At 57.7% G+C, this 497-nt stretch overlaps 1 protein-coding gene across 1 annotated transcript in view; it reads left to right on the top strand.

Moving 5' to 3' along the window:
• The window catches only part of LOC103810949 (AT-rich interactive domain-containing protein 3A-like), a gene marked incomplete at both ends in the record, with an annotated part of 1,489 nt that overhangs the window by 526 nt on the left and 466 nt on the right, over positions 1-497 (top strand). Inside the window, 1 exon segment of the mRNA XM_009083882.1 lies at positions 1-154. This exon segment is cut by the window's left edge and continues 3 nt beyond it. Within this exon segment, the coding sequence (XP_009082130.1) occupies positions 1-154 (154 nt within the window).

Raw genomic sequence — 497 nt, 5'->3', positions numbered from 1 at the left:
GAGGGACGGAGGCAAGCTTTCGGCACGGCACTCTTCAATTACTCGCCAGCCAGCACCCCAACCCTGCTGGGCTCCCCCAAAATGCCTCTGCCAGCTCTTACCATCTCCACACACAGCTGTGGCCAGCTCGGCCAAGTGCACGGTGTTAAGAAAGGTGGGTGAGGATCACACCTGCCATGCAGTGGGTCTCTCTCTTCCCAGGGATGGACACTACTCCAGCAGCAGGGGTGTTCCCTATCTGCTCTTGCCCTTTTTGTTTCTGGAAAACAGGAACAATTTTGTTCCTTCAGTCCCTTTCTGGGACTGAGAAAGGTTTATTTCTGGCTTTGGAGGACCAAGCCCAGATGCTGGTGGCCTGCCCTGCCCCATGCTGGTGGGATGGAGGTGGCACCAGCTGGGGGTGGTGAGGTGGAGTGGCAAAAGGGGGACCCACTGAGGTTTCTTGGTCATTGCAGAGGACGGCATGCTGGCGGCAGCAGTGCCAGGTCGCATCGCTA

Source organism: Acanthisitta chloris, unplaced genomic scaffold (genome assembly GCF_000695815.1).
Source record: "Acanthisitta chloris isolate BGI_N310 unplaced genomic scaffold, ASM69581v1 scaffold7621, whole genome shotgun sequence".
NCBI lineage: Eukaryota > Metazoa > Chordata > Aves > Passeriformes > Acanthisittidae > Acanthisitta > Acanthisitta chloris.
The sequence above is the reverse complement of the archived record's forward strand: the minus strand, read 5'-3'. Positions and strand labels throughout refer to the sequence as shown.